The sequence below is a fragment of the Sturnus vulgaris genome, chromosome 3, assembly GCF_052056855.1.
Source record: "Sturnus vulgaris isolate bStuVul1 chromosome 3, bStuVul1.hap1, whole genome shotgun sequence".
Lineage (NCBI taxonomy): Eukaryota > Metazoa > Chordata > Aves > Passeriformes > Sturnidae > Sturnus > Sturnus vulgaris.
Window position 1 is genome coordinate 70,369,901 of NC_142245.1, and position 18,159 is coordinate 70,388,059.

Sequence of the window (18,159 nt, forward strand, 5' to 3'; positions counted from 1 at the left end):
CAGTTTTATACAGATGCATTAAAGTCATTACTGTCATGTAATTGTGCTGCAGGAGCCTGTATACTACGCAGAGCATACCTAGCAAGTAGGAATGGAAGTAATTCTACGGTTTTGGAAAGACCAACAGATGAAGCATTAGAAAATAAAGAAGATGATGCAAGGTAAAATATTCCAAATATCTGAATGTATACACTGAGCACAAGAAGATTCTAGCCTCACTTTGTCTTAAAGGTATCAGTGCATTTATCACACAAATTAACTAAAGCAGTACACTGAGACCAGGTATCATATATAGGAAATAATCCAATATCTGTTGTCTTTGAGGAATATTTATATCAGTACATATGGTGACAGTAAAATCTCTTTCTAAATGCTTTTTTGTTAGGCTTTCATGAGTCCAACCTTTTAATGCAATGAGACAATAATATTTTAGATAATATATATGTTTTCTTTTTACAACCCAAATTATATTTCCACATCTTTACGTTTACTATATCTGCAACTTGCTTTGATAATATTTGTAAAGGTCTTAAGATAAATAAACTTTTATTTACAGAGAAGAAATGGAAGAAACACTGACATCAGAGGAAGATCAGTCTCCAGCTGGTGCTGAGGAGAAAGGTGAAAGCGTGTATCATTTGACTTCTGATCTAATTATGTGTCTCAATCATTTAGTGGTTTGATTTTCCAGTTTTAATTTCCTTTTTTACATTTAGCATCTAGAAAAACGACTTTTTGTTACTATCTTCGCTGATACTGGCATTCATTTCTTTGTGTCATTCCTCATGGATGTTACAGTTGCAACAGTGCCCCTTCTCGGCCAGCTTGTGCTGCTGCTGCTGCTGTGAGGAAATCCTTCCTTGAAAGACGAGCGAGAGCGTCTTTCCCGGCGCATTGCGCTGAGTGAGAGCTCGCTAGGGACTTTGCACTCTGAGCAAAGAGATACTTTCCATTAAATCAGCCAGCACTGTTGCTGTTTTCAGTAAATCCAAAGGGTGGGACTGTATCTCCTCTTGTAACTTTTCTAAGTGGTTTTTTAACTGTCATGATACTACTCATAAAAAATCTGTAGCTCTTTAAAAGTTACAAAATGCTGCTGGAACTTAGTCAATAGGTAATGAGAAAATCACAAAATTGTCTGATTTTCTGGTCTTCCTCCGCTAAGTTCAGCCTGAAGTAATGAAAAAGGAATGGAAATCAGTTCAGCATTGGCTCTCTTAACATGTGTTAGGAATTGCTCAATCTGATAACAACACACATTATGAATTGCTGAATCCAGAAGCCCAGTAGAGGTGAGGCTGTTGCAGCTCCATGTCCCTAGGACCATGCAATGAGTCTGAGCATGTATTCCCATTTTCCCTTTCATCCTCTTCTTACTTTATTATCCGTGCTAGTTCCTTTCCAATCCACTTTGATCCTTCCTTCTCCTCACCTTTGGTCCTTCTCAGAAAAGCTTCCTAATATTGTAAATCTCCCACAATCCCAAACTGCTTTTCCCTAGGCATCCCCTAATGAATCTCGTGCTCTGTAGTCAGTAATACACCTCAGCCAGAGAGAGCTTCTCGGGCTGACCCATTTCAATTGATTTCACACCCACACACTGTCTTCATCATCATCTTCTAATGGCCCTGAGGGGTGTCAAGTCAAGGTTATATTTGTTGTTATTAAGTTTTGGGGGTTCATCCATCTGTCATTGTTTCTGCCCTCCTTTGTGCTTCTGGAGATTAGTCTTTAACAATGTAACTTAACACCATAAAAATAATGGAATTTCCTATATTACATGAGGTTTCCCGTCTGGTAACAGCATTAATATAACATTTTGAGTAAAGATGTTCTTACTTTGTTGCTTTCTATATTGACAGAACCACATATTTTTTGTTTCCTGTAAAGATCCTACTGTTATATCAGAATTGTGTTATACTTAGTTTCCAGCAAAGAAAATATAATTGTCCTGGGCAGAAGTAAATAATCTGTGAGGAGTGACATTTTGGCAGCAGACCAGCTGTCACAAATAGGCTGGATTTTTGCACCTCAGATTCTGTCAGTTGGATTGAGGTTTAGAGTTAGTTCCAGTTAGTTTCAATGGTTTGAACTTCAATAGTCCAAGAAGCTGCAGGGTTTTACTTCCCTCTTTGCCATCTTTAATCACTGCCTAGTTTCGTAGAGGAATATTTCTGTCTGATTTGGATCTGCTGTCGCAATGAATTACCATGCATAAATATCTGTTTCTGTGTTAAGAACTAGGTTGGGAACTTTAGAGTATTTTCTTTCTCTACTATGCAGTCTCAAAATTTCCTATTCATAGCCTAAATTATCACCCAAGGCCTGGAGATGAAATTAAAAAATGAAGTGCTTGAATTCGCACTTTTTTTCCCCTCATCTAGGGTCTAGACTGCTATTACTGTCTTTCTTTCAAACATAACATACTTGTTTCAATACAAAATTGTATGGCCAAGCTTAAATTCTGTATGACCAGTAGGTCTCACATACATTTTCTTTCCTGACCTAGTCTGGCATTTATTTTACAGATATATATATATATATATATATATATATGACAAGGCCTAAGTTGTAAAGGTAATATAAGACAAACTGAATAAGATGATATGCTTTTAATTTTTAATGAGGTAACATTTCACCTACTCTGTGAAAAAAATACTATAGCTTTCTAGGGTTCTCTAAATTGCATGTAAGCTTTTTAAAAACTCCACATTATAACTTTCTATAGTTTCTAGTAAAACACATAGCTCTTCTCCAAAGTGAATGAATCCTATAGTATTAAATAAAAAGGCTTCTACTAAGATACTTTGTCATCTGCGTCTCAAATAACAAAGTTCATGGTAGTTTTGAATATCTGACTACATCAAAACAACATTTATTAATTATAGAAGTAATAATGTCATGTGGTCTTAAGATATCTTCATTCAGAGAAAATCATGTTTTCCTACACCTACATTTTCTTTCTATAATCAAACACTGACTCACCAAAACACTTGAGTCATGCTGCTCTTAGCCTGACATCGTTTTATTTCACATGTAGTGCCACCAGCACATTGACTGCAGCTTTTCTCCCATGTGATATGCCTTTACACCAATATAAATGAATATTCACAGTTCACATGTTCGCAGTTTGTTGGGTTTTTCTAATATATAGCAGTTATAACATAAAAATTGCAGCTGAGAAGAATACTCCACAGTCCAAATCGTGCTCTTTAGGTCTCTCATAAATGGTATCCTATGGGAATGGCTCAAAGCTGCAACAGGAGAGGCTTAGATTTGGCATCAGGAAGTGTTTCTTTATGGAGAAGGTGGTCAAACACCAGAACAGGATTCCTAGAGATGTGATTGATGCTCCAAACCTGACAGCATTTAAGAAACATTTAGGAAATGCCACTAATAACATGCTTTAACTTTTGGTCAGCCCTGAATTGCTCAGTTGATGAGCAGGAGATGATTATTCTATGTCCCTTCCAACTGAAACAGGTCTATTCTATTCTATATAAATAGATGCACATTTTAATAATCACAAAGTTTTAATGGCAGTGGAATATGGAATTGCTTCAGCACTGAACATATTCAAGTTTATAATATTGTCTGTGTTTAAAAGGAGAAGATGGTTCCAGTAATGAGCAAGGTACTTACATGTGTCTTCATGAGAGTAAAAGTAACTGGAGAAGGAAACTTCATGTAAATCAAACATGTATTTAAATGAGTTAAGAAGCTAAGTTCAATGCTGAAATGTCTGCTAAATATCTAGAAATCAATTTATGTGGTAACTCTTGCTTATAATGTCTAGCTGAAAATTATAGCCTCATATTTTTTTCATGTCCTTTGGCACAATTATTCTGAGAGGTTTTTGTCAGGAATTTCTTACTTTACTTAAGCATTTTTGCAGAAGCTTTGCATGAGTATGATTGTATTTATACTAGGAGACAGCTATATCAATTCATGAGACTATATTTCAGCTGTTAATAGAGGAGTTCTCAGCTTCAAGCAGATCTTTGGGTTCACTCCAATCTTCCTGAATTAATACTTGGCATATTCTTTTCCTGCCAAATTTCTGACAGAGATTACTTCCTTTCTATGGCAAACTCTACTGGAGCACACATGCTTATGCATCAGTAGCTCAGGCTGCTGTGTTTGTACAACCCCATCTTCACTGATGTCTCTTCTGCTGCTTTTGCTATTTGGGCAGAAGTTCTTGGCAAAAATAAATTGGTAGCTGGGCTGTTAATTCCAAATGTCACCTCTCATGCTTGTGCTTTCACCGCTGTTAAGATCAGTATTAGTTATAAACTCTTTAATATTGAATCTCAACTCTTTAATATTGATCTCCTATCTCATTACAGATGGTGGAGGGTTGAATCAATACCCTTCTCTTAGGCTTTTATTCTATGTTATTGCGGTTTTATTTTTATCATCATATTAAATTCAGTAAGATACTTGAAACAACAGCAAAAAAGAATTAAACCTGTTCATGTTAGTGCATCTCTTATTTACTCTTTGAAGAGAAATACTTTTTGGAATAAATTGTGATTATAACATATACCTGGCAGATGATGTGTGCTCAGTCCTACAGCCTCTAAATGTATTTCCTTTGTTTTTCTTGACTGACTTGCATCCTGATTTGTATTTTGCCCTACCTTTAACTGGAGGCTTTTCAGTGAGAGAGTTTGGACAAGGACAGTTTATTAAACTAGAGATGAGAGATTGTGAATTACTTGTACTGTAAACTTCAAAGCAGGCTCTAGTGATATTACCTTCAGTTTGCTCAGTCTTTGAGCAAAGCTGCATGATCTTCGAAGCCAGTTTCTGCCATTATTCATACATCAGATGTGATAATTGCATTTTAATACCTGCAATCCCAGCATTTTAGGCAGAGAAATTTCAAAATTTGAAAACCAGAAAGGTTAAGAATAATTTCCTAAATTAAATTGCAAATACCTTCAGTTCTTAAATTCTTTTAGTCTCTCACTCAGATAAATAAAGACTAAGAAATATTGGTGGAGAGCAACTATGCAATGTTTTGCAGAAAAAAGAACATAAGCCTATGATTAGAGCTATCAGTCTTTCTGAAAGCTCTTGTCACTTTCTGAACATAATAAGAGAAAGGACATTCTCTTAATTTACTTCGTTTAAAGTCTGTCCATCTGTCTTCCTTGACCCTATCCAGTACCAGTCTTGTAAATGAAATAGAAACATAAGCTAACAAAAAGCTTATATGACACCTTGGAACAGCTTTCTCTCACTAAGCACTTTGAAGGCAACTCATCTTTTTAGTTTTTAAAATATATATTTTAGCATTTATCTGATAGAATTTTTAGAATATTTTAGAGAACAAACCAGAAATAAATCAAATATAAACAGTTTTATTTTAATATAAAGTTGTTAAGTATACATGTTTTATGCATTAGAAAGAATCAACTTTAGCTGTAAGCTAAAGTTATCTTTCCAAATAAAAAAATCAGTATATACGATATAAGTTTGTTTATTGAGTACATTGCACTGTAACATGCTGAAGATTATTTGGCAGTGTATATTTATAAGTAAGAAATGAGAAGTTTATATAAACAAACTACAGTCTGTTTCAAAAAGACAACTAAAAATATATTCAAATGAAATACAGATCAGTTCCAAGAAATGAAAGTGTCAGTGTTATCGTATATTTTGCCTTTCCATTTATTTTGATAGTTAAGCTCTAATGAAGAAGGCATGCTGGCTTCTGGTGTGCCTGTGTCAGCTTTGGCAGTGTTTCAATGGGGAGAAAATAAGGAGTTTTTCATCTTTTTTGATGTTGCATATGGACTGAGAGAAGAAAAAGTCACAGATAGTTAGATATTCAAGGCTCTCTTCCCCATCAATTCACTTAGTAAATGTGGGGACAGAAAGCCTTCAAGGATTGTTTGTCTCTATGGTAACTATACCCAGTAAAAGCACAGAAGATACAGAGCAAAAGAATATGAGAGATTGGCATATAGGCATTACCTACAAAAGCCTAAGATTTAAGGCTGAGGAAGATTGTTTCCTATCACCACTGTGAGGAGGAAATTAAATTAAGAACAGTACTGTTAGGTAGAGGGCCACCTCTTTGAAGAGGAAGTTGTTTGTATTTTTATATCATTTATTTTTAAACCATTGCTATGTTTTAATGTATTTTTTCTTGACTATGATTTTAAATTAAAAAAAAAATCTTCTCACTGTAAACAACCTCTCTGAGCACAGTTATTATAATTTATATCTAATAACAAAGGTACAGCTGCCTTACGTGGTCCCTGAGACAAACTAAATGTCAGGGAGGCAACGTTTTTGTCATAATAAGGTTCAAATACCTGAACCAAAACCAAATGAGGTTTGGGTTGTCTGATTTTTGGTCTGCCTCTTTTCACTGGGAATGTAAATCTCTTTTCTATTATTACTTCTCCCCTCTTTCCAGGGGAAAGTTTCTGCAGTTCACTTAGACTTGGGTAATCTATTTTAAAGTTCTATAAGTATGCAATAATTGCTGCTGGATATGTTTCCTGAAGCAACAAAACCTTCTGGATTGAGATATTCTGTTGGAATTATATATCTAAAATAGCAAAACAAAGCTGGAACACATGCTGGTCCATCCTTTACTAAATATGGCCTATCAGGAGAGGTAACATGAACTGTAAGTGCATCTGAGATAAAGGTCATGTGAACTACTCTATTAAGTGGATTCATTGCCATGTTCAATATTCTGTCTCAAATGATGAGATGATGATGCAAAATATTCATTTAAGTTTCTTGTTCTGTAGATTTCCAAAGTGTCATGACCAACTGAGAGGTTTTTAAAGGGTGAGACTGTAAGATGATCTGTTGAAAACCAGATCCAGCCAGTCCTCATTCCATCTTCCATGTGTTACTGCTGTGAATAGGGCTGTGGTTCACAAGGCAGCACATGTGATTTCTGCAGTGTGACTGCCAGGGATAACATGTGCCAGCTGCACTTAGTGTAACCCAGTTATTAATGTATCCTTTCCTTCTTTTCTTAAAATCTGTGTTCCTAAGGGAGTCATTATTACATATTGCATTAGAGCTGCCCAAATTTAAGCAGGTTTTATCTGGCTAAATCTCTGTCTCATTTGGAATATATCACTGCAAAATGCAACATAATGAATGGTACCATTTGCACGACATCTTTTAATGTACATAAAAAGGTATATTTATGTTTCTATTTAGAATCATGGCAGGAGGCAAAAATGTCATTGCAGGGTATATGTAATGACATGTATAGAATGAATGTCTAGTTAAGCAAAATGCAAATGTTTGTAAGCCTTTTCAAGGGAAAACATTACTTCTAATTCAAGATCAAACTATTTGAAATCTGCAAGATGTTTCTCCTTAATGATATGCCCTTTTGCACTTTGATTTATGTTTAGACTAATCAAATAAGAGGAAGGTTAACCACTAAGGTGTCAGGTCTAATAGTTCTGTTGTTTAAAACTAAATAAAAGGCAGGGGGGGAGATGCCTTAAGTATTGGTTGTTATAAAAGATCACAGAAATACTTGTCAAAATGCTTATTTGTTAATAGTTTTGCATTTACCTTGGCTGTGCAATGGTATTGCTGGAGCAGGGGCTGACAGCCCTGAGGGCTGACAAGGAGTCCTGGGTTGTGGGCAGGTAGGGGGAGCCCCAGGGGCTGGGTGGGGACATGACCTGGGGGTGGCCTCTGGTCCCTGAGCCTGCACATGAATTGCTATAGGGAGCCCAACTTCCTTCAAACCTCAGTTAATCATGTATATAGTTCAGGTAAATGGTGGCATTGAGAGAATAAAAGTTTCAGCCTCAAAAGTAGAAGACTAAAATTATTAAAAGCATCTAAATATTTAGAAATTTAGCATATTTCTAGAAGGCTACACATTGTGACACAGACCCTTAAGATGTAGACATTGCAGTACCCAAAACTCCCATGCTATCTTTACAGTGCCTGATTTCATGTATGGACTAAAGGGTTCTAGAAACTGGCAAGGGACCAACCTTAGTGGGCCATGAAGGAATTTCAAAAGAAGGTGTGTTAGATGTATTCCTCGTTCTGAAGGCACTCACATATCCCAGCTGATACTGGCCCTTTGAGGTGATGCTTTAGTTGGTAGAATATTACACAAAAATTAGGCAACATCTCTACTCTGACCATAAGTTTCGATCTGTTTCCTGCCAAACATTACTGCTACCTAATCACTGAAATCCAGCTACATTATACACTTTTTGCCTTTTGGCTCTATTTTGGAAAATTGAATGTGTCATTTGCAAATTTCTTCAACAGTTGACAAAAGCAGATGGAGAGATACTTGGTTGTGGGAGGAAATGTATTTTCTTAATGAAGAAAATTGTAGGGCAGTCTAACCCTTGATAAGTCAGAAAACTTGTGTGGATGTTTCAAATTGGGACAAACTCAAAATGAATGTTACAATGATGCAATTTGACAGAGTGAGCATTAGCCTGCTTATGCCAGAGTGACCATAAAACATTGGAGTTTTAATGTTTTGAGGTTTTGTATTTTTGAGAAAGTAGTCAAACCTTTTTACATATAAGGCATTACAAAAGACTTTCATTTTCAATAATACCTCTCCTTTGTTCATTTAAGAAGTTACGTAAGGAAGAACAATAGTAATGGTCCTTTTTTATGTAAAACATCAGTAGAAGTTCATAGAAAAAGGCTGAGCGTGTTGTTACTTGTGTCAACATCTCTTCTTGCTCTTTCAAACTAAAAACAAGACAGGAACAAGAGAAGGGGAAAATTTTGGTGAAATACAAAATCCTTCCATTCACTGATAAAATTTTTTCTTGTAGCTTCATTTCTGGCAAGAAAAAAAACACAGGCATATGTTGTAAGTCCCAGCAAACTTAAAGTAATATCAGATCATTTAAGTCACTGCTCTCAACTGCTTTTCTGTCTATTAGCTGACATCACTTATTAACAGAGCACAAAAGAAAAATGACGAGAAAAGAAAGACAATCGGACTTGAAAATTATAGAAGTGCAGAGAATGGAAGCAGCAGCAACAACACCACATTGCTGCTGCCAGCGACAAGGTCTTAATGGTGTCATATTGGCACTTGGGTATCATCTTCTAGCTGAGATAGGACTTTGTCTCAGGACTTTCAGGGTCTAACAATGTATGAATGGACAGTAATTACTGAACTGTCTAGTTCCTAACTGGAACCTTTTCTAATGTGTCAATATCAAGTTTTCAATTCCATATCTGTTGTCAATATCAAGTTTTAAATTCAACGTCAGCTGTCAATATCAAGTTCTTAATTCCATCTGTCTTCTTCAGCAAGAAGTTGTGCTGGAAGAAACTAACCCCTTGTTTATTTGCTAACAGAATATAACAACACATTTGGTATGGTTTTGTCATGTTTACAATGTGTAGTACCTGTGACTTTCTGACTTATATTAATGCATCCTTTCACTCCTTAACTTCTGCCTGCTTTCCATGAGACAGTGTTAGGAAATAGGTTCAGACTGATCTTAAACAACAGACACTACAAATTTCTGCAAGTTTCTTAAGAGATTAAAGTATTCTCTCTCTCTTAATTACTAAACAAGTGATTGTATGCAGACATGGCTTCATTAAAACCAGAATTTCCTGTGAGAGTTTCCCAGTTCCAGTATTTACAAAGGGAAGTCATGATAAGATTTTTTTACTTAATTTTCATTTATTTGTTCATTAAAATTTTTCCTCTACTGTCATGAGGCATGATTGTATGAAGAGTCTGTCACAAGCTGTTCATCATTAAATCATAATTTTTAGATTAATGTATTCTGTATTATATTTCTTTTCAGAAAGAGTAATATTTCTTTTGAAATAGTTCAGTAATTTGACCTCATTTATTTTCTTGGAGAAACCTCAGTGTATAGAGTATCAACATAATTAAACTGGGAGTTTACAAAGTGTCTTTGTAAACTACTAATATAATAATTAATAATTATGGGGAGGAAGAAGCATTAAAATGGCACAATATTTGAGCAATATAAAAATAGTCCTAAAGCATAATGATAGTTTTTAACTGTAAAACATCTTAGAGGAGCATTTTACATGATTTGATTTTCAGAAATCATGCAACCTGTGTTTGCAGAGGATGGTATTCCAGATACAGAAGAAATGAGAACAATTAAAACGAAGATTGACCTTTTCATGAATGACTGGAAAAAAGTGAAATCAGAAATCAAGAGCTCATCTCAAGTTCAGGTTGTTCTTTTAGAGATTTCTGAGCAAACACCAGAAAGTCTGCTTAATCAAATCGTGCTGGTTATGGAAAGTAAGTAATACTGTTTATGTGATTGGCACTTAAACTATCAGGAGGGATTTTGGATAGCTCATGTGATAAGCATATTAGGGAGTAGGTTATACTCAGTTTGATACTGCTATATGAAAAGGGTCATACTGTGTTCTCTGGGTCAGCTGAAAAGCACAATAGCAGACTTTCAGATATCTAAGAGCAGGGAAAAGACATATATTTGAAATATATATATTATATGGCTATGCAAATTGGTGTATAATAGCTCCCTAAACATTCTGAAAGCACATTTCCACAGTTACTTATTTTATCTGTGCATGCCAGGATACTGGTTTGAGAAATAGACAAATAGCGAAAGTTCACTAATCTACAATATTCATTGGGTTAGTGAGACTTTCAGGGTGTGTAATAATCCAGCCTAACCACCTGTATAGACTATATTTCAAGATTGAATTCTACATAAATTTTCTAAAACTAATATTTCTTTGGCAAGTTACATTTCTTTTGTGTGGTCTTGCAGAATTTTAAGCATTGGATAAATAATACTATGTTTTTCCTATTATCACTACAAATCAAGTGTTTTATTAACCAAAACATCTATTGTCCTGGCTCTATAATAAACTAAAATTTGAGTGATGATTCCACCCGACAAGTAGCAGGGAAAAAGAAACTTTTGCAAACAGTAATGATACTATCTGCATGTGTTTGTAAAATACTTTTGTAATACACGTTCCCATTGAAAATACCAATTTACTTCTACCAAAAACAACCTGTAGGATTTCTATTTTTGGAGGAGGCAATATACTAAGTTCCACATTTGGGGAGAAAATTTTGTTCTGTGAGTAGAAGAAATTCAAGATACAGTTGGCATTATTTTCTTCCATATATGTGCTTACTTTTATGGACAAAGAGAATATTTTATGGTATAAGGATAACTATTGAAACAAAACAAAAAACCCCTAACCTTTTCAGAACCTTTTAAATATTATGGCTGGGAATTATCTGATGAAGACTTAGAGGAGGAAGCACAAGATCTGGCTGCAGAAGAAGAAAATGAGGAAGAAGAAGAGGAAGAGGAAGGTGAAGAAGAAGAGGAAGGGGAAGAAGAGGAAGAAGTAAGTATGCCAATTTTATCTATTTATGCTCTTATTATAACTCCTTTATTTTCACCTCAGAGAAGTCAGATTTTGCTTGATGCTGATTTTTTTTTGCTCCAGTTGAAGCCTTCTTACAGAATAAATATTAGGATGTGCTTCAAGAACAATTTCACTCCATTTCTATGTTGTGGCCAATAGTAGTTTTACTACAGCAAGAAGTTCAAATGCCCCCATGCTAGTAGAGAGAATGACTGTACCTAGTTTTGCCAGATGGCAAGGAGGGGTTTTATTAAAGAAACAAATGTGAACTTTGATTTCTGTCAGCTAACAATGATTCCATGAGCCATCATGAAAACATCAGAAGATGCAGAGTCCTGTTCCATTTCAGCTATTGATAATTTTCACACCCCCACTTTAATGAAATTAGAGGTCTAGCTTTGCCTTTGTATTTTGGTCCTATATTGGAAGATTCCCGTCCCCAAATTTAACAGTACAGGATATCCATAGACTGTACTAGAGCAGTATTGAATAGATTTTTGAGAAATTAACTTTACTGGATAAGTAATCTGACTTCATAACACCAGCTCATAATGTATTTTCTGAAGAGGTCTACATTTAAACAGAAAATCAGTTTCAAGAACACAGTAGGAAAAGTTTTTATCATAGATACTTCTACCCTAATTTTGGTCCTCAGTGGCTAACAATGATATTAATGATATTTGAATTTAATTATTTTATCAGTAATTCTCTTGAACAGTTTGTTTTCTTACTCAGAATCTTAAGTGTGTCTTTTCAGAGACTTTTTTCAGCATACAAATTGTTTTGAGAATACCATCCTCATTCAATCCTCTGTTAATGTATTTGGCATTATTTAATCTGAACTACTGCATCTAAGTAAATTCCAGAATTTTAAGAGTTCTTTAAAACATTCATATTTTCAGGATGAAGAAACAATTAAGCAAAAGAAAAGGCACATGGGAGACACAAAACACTTTTGTCCAGTCAGTCTGAAAGAGAACTTTGTCCTCTACCCTGGACTCCAGGAACATGCAGCTAAATATAAAGAAAAGATTTATTACTTTTCAACTTCTGAGTACAGAGATAAATTTTTGATGAACCCTGAGGAGTATGTGGCTCACAGTAAACCACTACAAGTGAGAACCTTAAAAATGATTTAAAGCAGATAATAGCAGATTAAAATAACTACTTTACATTCCCATTTAGATTTTTTTATTATGGCTGATTTTTTTCTATGTAATAAGATATTAGGCAAGTCCTTGAAGCAAATAAAACACATGGCTTCCCAAGTGATTTTTAATGTAAACTTGAATTAACATATGAATTAATGATGCAAGTACAGCAGAAAAGAGAGGAAGATTATAAAGGCTTACAATAATCTTAAAATGTGTTTAACAAATGACACGTATTGGGGTTTTGGGGGATTTTTGTAACTTAAAAAACGGTAAAATCATGGAAGTTTTACCAGACTTGTCTAATGAAGTTTCATTTTTACCTGCTGATAGTAGATTTGTTTGGTGTTTCAAGAGAGGAGGTAGTTTAGTTAGAACAACAATAGAAAGTCTGGAAAAAGTAAAATATAAAAGTATATGATTGTTTGTGATGGATTTTTTTATAGTTATATTTTTGAAGTGAAAAGCAGTAGGGGGGTGTGTGCACTGTACACTCCAGAATGTTACAGAATATTCTGTTTTCTTCTGCAGGCTCCTCCTTTACGGGTGTGTTTACTTGGGATTCATGGAGCAGGTAAAAGTACTTGTGCACGACAGATAGCAGACAAATTAGGCATTTTCCATATTCAGTTTGAAGAATATCTACAGGAATTGATTTTACCCAAAACTAAAAGGAAAGTTGGGCCCTTTCTTGATGAAGATCATGAAGATGACTATAAAATACCAGAGGAACTGGAAGACTTCTCTCAGACCACAAATAAAACTGAAAAAGAAAAAACTAAACAGGTAATAATAATCTTTTATACATCCAGACACAAAATAACCATTTTCAGGCCAGAATAAGAATTTCCTATAAAATCATAAAAATTGTAAAATTATTTTAAATTAAATGCTTGATGAAATTTGGAAATAATAGTTGTTGACAATGTTTTATAAATATCACAAACATTTTTCAAAACATTTTCAAGATTTATATACAGGTTTTTTCTGAATAGCAGATATAGATGCTAAATACCCAATGGAAGACCAACTGAGGGGAAGAAAAGGTCACAGAATAATTATGGGAAGGCATGGTTTTCTTTAAGTGTTTGTAATATGCAGATTCAGTCAATTGCATGTGTTCCAATTGCACAGGACTTTAAAAGTGTTCCCCAGCTGTGTTCTTTGCACTCTCGTGGAGCAAACAGATAGAATGCCTCTATCTGCCCTTTGGTCTGATCATCCCTCATAAAAAATCAGAAATATTCATCATTAATAACAGACTAAGGGGTAAGCTAGTATTTTTTTAAATGCAATAGGTTTCTTAACCTGGATTTTAGCGTTTCTTTGCCAATTGGCAGCAGTTTCAAACGAGAAAAATAAAATAACTCTTGGGTAGTATAAAATATGCCTTGCAGCTTAGCTAAAAAACTGTTTCAAATAGCTGTATGTTCATGATACTGGTAGAATAATTAATGAATTATAATTTTCAGAAAATTAGTTCTTTTTCTTAATCAGATTAACTACTGGCTTAAAATCCTTATAAGTACTCATTCTAAACCCTATCACTTACAGGATGCAATTTCTCTGAAGAAGAAACTTTTACATAAATTTTTATTGGGGAGAGTATTTTCTTTCATTGGGCAGTGATCTGTTGGAAGAAAAAAATACACAAAGTTCTAATGCAAATGAATTCTTTAGATAGCAATGGTTATGATAAAAGCCTTCATTATGTGGAGAAGTCTCAGTGCATATGAATCTTTCAAAAATGTATATAACAAAACTGATAGTCGACTTCTTGCACAATAGAAATAAGGATTTATCCAACACTCATAGATTAGGAAGAAATAAGTTTCTGCATCACATTTTAAGAAACTTTTTTTAGTGTGTGCTCCTGATACCTGCCAAGTTCCCTCAAGTTATGAGTCACCAAAGTTCTTCAAACACTTCCTACTACAGGATTTAAGGAAGCATGCAGGAGAGGCAGCAGGCTGCAGAAGAGAAGGCATACAGAAATAACACTCAGGCACAGTATTAGGAAGATGAGCACACAATGGAAGTGGAAACTAGAGGGCTCTGAAGGGTTTTAAGAAGAATTTAGGCAGTACAACAGCAGTAAAAGATCTAGAAAATACAAGTCTGACACTGAAACATGGTATTTGCAAGTACAGTCTAATCTGTGGCCTAGAGGACTCTGTATAACAGGAAAGCCTGGGTAAAAATGGTATTACTAAAAAACAGAATAGGATCAAATTTGGGATCACTTATGTAAACTGGACATGTATAGGTCAATGGGGTGCACTTACAGGTGCTGATAGAGCTGCCAAAGGTGCATTCAAGGCCACTCTACTGTCCTGAGAAGTGGTGCAGGTCCCTGATGACTGGAAGGATAGTGTTCTGATGAAATAATACAAGAGCAGGTAATATTGGAAACAAATTCTTCAACACAGATGGAGTACAGCTCAAAATCATGGATGTCAGAACAAAAATCCAGGTTTTCATCAAGCTGGGGAGTCTTTTGAGAAGTCAGTTCACAATTTGGTTATCACAGCCAAAAATATGGCAAGTGTTCCTGGCACTGATGGTTATGGCTGGCTCTCACTCAATTTTATTTCTTTGGCATCAATACATGTCTTACACCAAGGTATTTATGTTAGTATTTTTCTCTTGTCATCTTTATATCTGCTGGGAAATAATCTTCTACGTCGGTGGTTTTTTTCTCATACTTCTTGTAAAGTGCTTCATCTGATGGCTTGACCTAAGCACAGCTCATACAGTTTCAGTTCAGTTTAGAAACCCATTCATTGGTCCCTGTGCAAAACTCTGGAGAATAATTTCCAAGGTTGTAGAGTTTCCAGGCGTTTCTCTGAATATGAATACCACTGGACTGTCTGACTATCCTATTTTTGACTGACCCACCACCACCTTAATTTTATTAAATTCCATTGTATCATTCTCTTTCACTTTGGCACAAGACAGTAGAAGTTTATCTGTCACAGCTTAAGGTTAGCTATAATGTTCAAAGCAAAAACCACTTAAGGCAAACAAAAATATACCATGCAGTCTGGGGAGTTCAGCAAAAAGATACCATCCTGGTTGTTTTAGTGCCACATCATTGACAGGTCTGGGGGGCAACCTTGTCTTTCAAATCACTGCTCTGTGGGATGTTCTCTTTTTTCTACCTGGAATATACATCTCAGGCTTCTTTTCTTTTATTGGATACAAACACCACTCCTACCTCTCTTTAGCAGTGGTAATGTCAGTGATACAATTTTAAATGTGTTCTAATGTTTTCTCCCACTTCACACATATCTTTCAAGATGCGTCTGTGTTGCAAATCTGGCTACCACTTTGTCTACTTAGGCATCTTCTGTCATGAAAACATCTTTTAATATATATACTGTGTCAGGCACTAGAGAAAATGCTACTCATGCATACTACATTAGAGCTGTGACTTCCAGCATATTCTCAAGTTCTTTTGGCTAAATTATCAGAATAGATGTCAGACATAGAAATTCTTATTTGGATATGACCTTCTGATATCAGACATATTTTGATTCTTGATATATGAATTATGTAAAGTAATTCAGAACCACCAACATATATCATCTTTATTTTTTACCACAGTCTGTGTCCGGAAGCTATTCTATGAGAAATGCATCCTCAACCATATCAATCTCACTGAGTTACATATTCTGGAAAAAAAAACCCAACAGTTTTACACAAGAATTTAGAAGTTAGATTTGGTATTTGAATACTCTGTATTTGACTAGTCATTAATACTAATGACTAGTCAAATGTCTAGTCTAATACATAGTCTAGAACATGCTATCTGTCTGGTATCTGTTCTTCTGCCTGTACCAAATAATCTTACATATCCTTCTTCAACATATTTTTGGCATCCATCCAAATCTAATAGTTGCTTTCAAAAAGTGAGAAAACGTTTTGATGCAGGTAGTCTTCCAGCATGGGAAGATGTAGCCAAGTGGAAAACTGCTTGTAGGCAACTAGGAGAAACTGTGCTCATTTCAGTTTCTATTCCTCTGAACTGAGCATATATATAATTAAATACTTAACAGCTGTGCTTGATTTTAGGTTTCATTAAAACTCATACAGCAGCATTTGCCCTAATTTTAGGGAATTGCCTAAAATCTATAATGTAGTATGATGCAATGTAGCAAATGAGTTTATTTCTGCTGGTCTAAGTCAAATGAAGACAGCATCCTACTTAGCCAAAAACAATAAATGTGTCAAGTGGATATGTGCTTTCTGGTTTTGTTTGGTTGGTTGGTTGATTCTGATTTTTGGGGTTTTTTTTCATTTTTGGTGGATTTTCTTTACCTAAAGGAAGTGAAATTGACTGATGAGGAAGAGGCAATCAAAGCAAATCTAGTGGATAATACGGAACTGCCTCCAGGAGTCCTCGATAAGATTGTTCCTGGCTGGTGGAAGGAAGAGCCATTCCGGTAACTGCAATTAGATTCTCTCTTTCTTTAATTAATTTTAGGAAGTATATCATGCATTGTGTCCACAATTGTAAATAACTATCGCAGAGATTATTTCAATGCTCTTGTACTTTTTAGTAGTAGTGACCTACCTGTCAGTCTTGGTTTTCTTGTACTATTTTAATTGACATTTTGACAGTAATATCATGTTTCATGTGCTGCACACAGGATTGGACAAAAGAACTTGGCACACTTGGATTGGATTAAATCTCATAAATAGCTGGGTAGTTTTCATGGTCTTACAGTATAGATATGAAAACAAACCTTTTATATTTTTATATAATTTTTGTCCTGGCTACAGATGGGAGGCAATGGTTCTCTACACAGTGTAAAAACAGGAACATCAGTTTTAGGAAAAAAAGAATGCACCAAGACAAAAAATTACCCAGCATTATGCATAATGCTGTAAAATTATACTGTATTAGATTATATTGTACTGTATTATATCACATCACAATACATTACACTACCAAACTGTACTATGTTGTACTCTTCTTCCCCACCAGGGCTACCTGTTCTTCCCTCCACTTCCACTTCTTCTAGCTTCTTTGGTTTTCTGCAACTTTACAATGTATCCTATTAAAGTCTAAAGTAATAGATATAAATATTGGCTTCTTATCAACACAACATTCATCTTTACATAACTACTCATCTAAAATGAAATTGTAAGAGAGCTTTCCAGGTATAACTGACTTGTTCTTAACATCTGCAGGAAGAGAAATATAACTCGTGCTGAATGGCAGATTTCTCATCCTGTACTACAGAAGAAACATAAATTTTCAGGCACAAGCTTTCTTTGAGAGTTGTTACCAGAAAAGTATTTCAGGTGGCACCTTATAGTTTTTGAGACCACTGCCTAAGAAGTATTGTTTTTTAGAGTCACACAAGCAAGTCTGAGAAGACAATTAATTTTGGTTTCTTTAAGTTCTTTAAAAATATTTAAGCATTGCACATTAAAACCTCAAAAGAAATTAATTTGTAAGTATACTAATTAAAATACACAGAGAAATATCAGTTTTACATTGTCAAAAGATACTAGCTGAAAGTATTTTTAAAATTTTACTCCTAACATATGCGTTTAATATGGGAGGATTTGTAGTGTTTTTTTTCAAAATAATTATATG

At 34.9% G+C, this 18,159-nt stretch overlaps 1 protein-coding gene across 7 annotated transcripts in view; it reads left to right on the forward strand.

Moving 5' to 3' along the window:
- The window catches only part of AK9 (adenylate kinase 9), a 59,852-nt gene that overhangs the window by 24,138 nt on the left and 17,555 nt on the right, over nt 1–18,159 (forward strand). For all 7 annotated transcript variants that reach the window (XM_088161915.1, XM_088161917.1, XM_088161916.1 and 4 more), the window contains 7 exons: nt 53–161; nt 557–621; nt 10,079–10,285; nt 11,237–11,379; nt 12,303–12,515; nt 13,083–13,337; nt 16,878–16,996. In XM_088161915.1, the coding sequence (XP_088018041.1) occupies nt 53–161; nt 557–621; nt 10,079–10,285; nt 11,237–11,379; nt 12,303–12,515; nt 13,083–13,337; nt 16,878–16,996 (1,111 nt within the window). The remainder of the gene's footprint in view (nt 1–52; nt 162–556; nt 622–10,078; nt 10,286–11,236; nt 11,380–12,302; nt 12,516–13,082; nt 13,338–16,877; nt 16,997–18,159) is intronic.